At 28.9% G+C, this 3,620-nt stretch overlaps 2 protein-coding genes across 2 annotated transcripts; one reads left to right on the plus strand and one right to left on the minus strand.

The window, feature by feature from the left end:
* Window positions 1-251: 251 nt before the first annotated feature.
* LOC119664888 (cell cycle checkpoint control protein RAD9A-like) lies at window positions 252-1,000 on the plus strand (the record flags this gene model as incomplete). Its single annotated transcript, XM_038074247.1, has 2 exons — window positions 252-386; window positions 444-1,000. Coding segments are annotated over 2 exons (679 nt in total), but the record flags the coding sequence as incomplete, so codon positions are not given.
* A 9-nt stretch (window positions 1,001-1,009) lies between these two features.
* Window positions 1,010-2,045, minus strand: LOC119664887 (biogenesis of lysosome-related organelles complex 1 subunit 3-like). The gene is made up of 5 exons (XM_038074246.1): window positions 1,662-2,045; window positions 1,554-1,605; window positions 1,422-1,502; window positions 1,260-1,369; window positions 1,010-1,168 (listed from the first exon to the last, which is right to left on the minus strand). The coding sequence occupies exons 1-5, from the start codon at window positions 1,728-1,730 to the stop codon at window positions 1,052-1,054; spliced, it is 429 nt and encodes a 142-aa protein (XP_037930174.1). The 5' UTR covers window positions 1,731-2,045; the 3' UTR covers window positions 1,010-1,051.
* Between the last annotated feature and the right edge of the window lie 1,575 nt (window positions 2,046-3,620).

The raw sequence follows: 3,620 nt of genomic DNA on the forward strand, positions 1-3,620 counted from the left end.
ATTGAAATCATTAAATATTTAGGTGCAGTTAGAATGTAATAGTAGTGGTAAAATTTACTCAGATTGATTGACATTTGAATATACGCTGCTGCCATATAAATAAAAGGAGCGGTAATAAATTCACAATTTGTGAAGTTGCGGCAATGCTGAAGGTAAATTCTTTCGCAATAATTTTGTTTGGATACAGATGAGAACTTGCTATTCTATATATTAAAGATATCTAACCGTACACATTTTTATATATGTTTCAGGGCTTCAGAGTTCGACCACTACAATGTAAGCCATAAATGCCACGTAACTTTTTGTTTAAAAGAATTTCGTGCTTTTTTAATATTTGCGGAATCGTTAAATGAAAATTTGAGCTTAAATCTTGATGACGCTGGCAGGTATATACTAAAAAAAATCATTTTAAATCTTTTTGTGAAACTTTAATATAATTTCAGTCCAATTTTTTTAAAAATAAAAAAATATGACCAAATAGAATGCTTATTAATAATGTCCACACTTTCTCCTGACGATATAAGTTTCTATGAAGATTGTAATCCAGCTGAACTAACTAATGCCAATATAAGTATAAAGAGAAAATTAAACGTGCATGATGACGAGCATAAAAACCAATCAAAAACAAGATTTATAAGCGATGCATCAACACTCAGTAACGATTCACGACTTTTTGATGATAATGGTAATACACAAAGTGCTTCAAAGTCCGTAAACACACCACAAAATCTATTAAATAATGTTAGTCATATTTGTGATAGTCATGTGTCTCTACGTATGCCACCTGACTCAATACTGAAAGACACTGATTCTCCTGTTGCGTTTTATGATGCAGGAGAAATTGAGAACGAGTGTATACCTTCGTCGCCTGGACGAAATACAAACCGCATGCGGTCAATATTTGTTAGATGTTTCGAATCCACATATGTTCCTAAAGAACCTAAGCCGGGTTGCAACGTGTATATATCGGACTCAGACGCTGATTAAAAAAATACACAAACATACTTTTTTGTTTTTATTACTTTTAAATTTTGCAGATGTATAAAGTATTTTATATTTCTATTGGTGATATAAAATTTGATGTAAATATAAAGTTTGATTTCCCGAGCAAATCTTTTACATTTTCTTGCGATTGTTTGAGGTACGTTAAAGCTGCTTGCATAGATACCTGAAAAGTTAACATAAATGTTTTCTATACCACTTATTTTGCTCGATGAATGTGCATGAATATACAAGTTGAGTTAAAAAATAAAGTTCACCTGTGATTTTATTAATAATTGCTCTGTGTTTAATAGCTGCACAGATGCTGTAGTCACATCGTCTTTAATAGTATTTGTCAGCTCCTTCCAAATCGTTATATTACTTTCAACTAAAATTGGATTACGTATTTTCTACATATAGCTATTAAATTTATGTCTTACTTAGTTTTCTCTGAAGCAAATTATTGTTGTACTTATTTCCAGTGGTACTTTTTATTGTGGAATCAGACGTGTAGTAGATATCTATAGAAAATTAAATATTATGTTTACCTGGATGTAAAACCAAAATATTACCATCATCAGATTCTGTTGCTTCACCCAATATTTCAGATGCTAATATTGCTATCTAGAATATACATTCAAATGACACACATACATTTTTTAAATGGAAACGCATAGAACCTTGGGAGGAGTGCTAGGCACACCAAATTCCTCGTCCGATTCTGATGCTTCCCCGTAGACTAAATCCATTATATCAACTACCAAAATTTATGTCAGTTACAAATTTATGGAAACGCAATGCATAAACAGGGTTGTTATTTAATAAAATCATTTAATATATAGAATAGTGTTCGCATTATTTTCCGTTCAAGCTGCGCTAGACTGCGGTTACATTGCATGCGAATTTTGTCTTACGTGTTCGTGCGCACAAATCAGATGTACGTAACCATATGTGAGTGGCTACTGTTGCTGAGAATTTTTCCCGTGACGTGTTGTTTCTTTCATGCCAACATTTGATTAAACAAAATATTTTGTTTGAAATTCAATCGTTCGTACGAAATCGAAGGTGGAAATTGTAACTCTCGTTGTTTCATATAATAAGAAAATGGAATTTGTTATCATTTAATTTTAATTTTATTTTAGTGATAATTTAAGGTTTCTATTTTACTTAATAAAAACTATTGTATTTGGTAGAAAAGTTTCGAAAAGTAGTGACTACAATAACAAAACATTTTTTTTTATATTATTTTAATTAATTAAGTTTTTGTGAATACAATACAATACAATTCAACACAAGGAGACCATAATAATAAAACATTTAATTACAACTATGTACAAAAAATTATAATATATATTTTAAAAATAGTTTTATAACAAAAATTTAAAAAAATTTAGTTGTAATTATGTACAAAACTTTTATTAAACAAATTTAAGAGGAATTCCATTCGTTTCGGTATTATCAAACTTTCAATGTTTGTTTTGAATAGATTTTGACATTTCTTTTCAAATTCTTTTAACTTTTTTCTTTGCAGAGTTGCATAGAAAAATAATCACTATTTCTTAGGAGATTTAAAATTAATCTTGACCAAAACGAGGTTAGCTTTTGTATGGCTTTTTGTAGAGATTAAACAACGAAATTAGTACTTTAATCTCGATTATTGCTTTAATCTACTTTTAATCTCACAATGTAAATGTCGTATAACCTCGATGTTTGCTTTAATTTACTGTTAAGCTCACAATGTAAATGCCGTCATTTTAAGATTATATTAGCTGCGTTTCAGCAAACATGATCCGCTCAATTTTACATGCAAAACAAAAACAATGGGGTGAACCAGCAATTGATCTGGTCCACTTTCTGGTTCAATTATAAACACATCTACATTTATATTTATATAAATGTAGATGTGTTAATAATTTTACTACACCATTGCATCGCATTGCCAACCTCATTTGCATTAAAATACGTTCCACTTTTATCTTTTACATACATTCCACATTGAACCAGAAAGTGAACCAGATCAATTGCTGGTTTTATTGATTTTATTTATTTATTATTTATTTTATGTACTTATTTATTTAATATGTCATTATTATTTATTTCTTTGTTTGAAGTAATGTTTTAATTATTACTATTACTATAAATTAAAATTATTAAAATTATTACTTTAATTATTTACGTTTTATTATTATTAAAAAAGTGTTGTTTGATAATTTATGAAAATCAATTAATTTGAAATGAATATATAAACATTAAGTTGAATACATTTATTTAATTAAAGCAGAACAATATATAAGGAAACAGTCTCTCCAACATACACGTTTATAAAAAACCATTGCAAACTGCTTGCAAGTTTAAACTATATTCATGCTTCCTTTTGAAATAAGCCTAATTGCTATGGTGCGGTGCATTTATTTTAACATGTGTGCTGTCAATCACGAACGGAAATTTTGCAATTGATATAAGCTAAACACTATTTCTTTCAATTATTCTCCATACAGAAGCTTTTGGTATGCCAAAACAAATACCAAATTCGCGAAAAGTATTTATATTTGCCATATACCACAAAAATATGTAAATTTCCTTCATTGCTCTCGTTCAATTGTGACCACCACGGTTATTTTGTATTTGCTGATTGGATT

Source organism: Teleopsis dalmanni, unplaced genomic scaffold (genome assembly GCF_002237135.1).
Source record: "Teleopsis dalmanni isolate 2A unplaced genomic scaffold, ASM223713v2 unscaffolded_contig_2882, whole genome shotgun sequence".
Lineage (NCBI taxonomy): Eukaryota > Metazoa > Arthropoda > Insecta > Diptera > Diopsidae > Teleopsis > Teleopsis dalmanni.

Excerpts from the sequence above, each read along its gene's own strand:
- LOC119664887 (XM_038074246.1), bottom strand. The coding sequence starts at position 1,730 with ATGGATTTAGTCTACGGGGAAGCATCAGAATCGGACGAGGAATTTGGT. Across the intron at positions 1,606-1,661 it reads TGCCTAGCACTCCTCCCAAG|ATAGCAATATTAGCATCTGA; the intron begins GTTCTATGCGTT and ends TGTATATTCTAG. Across the intron at positions 1,169-1,259 it reads AATTATTAATAAAATCACAG|GTATCTATGCAAGCAGCTTT; the intron begins GTGAACTTTATT and ends TTAACTTTTCAG.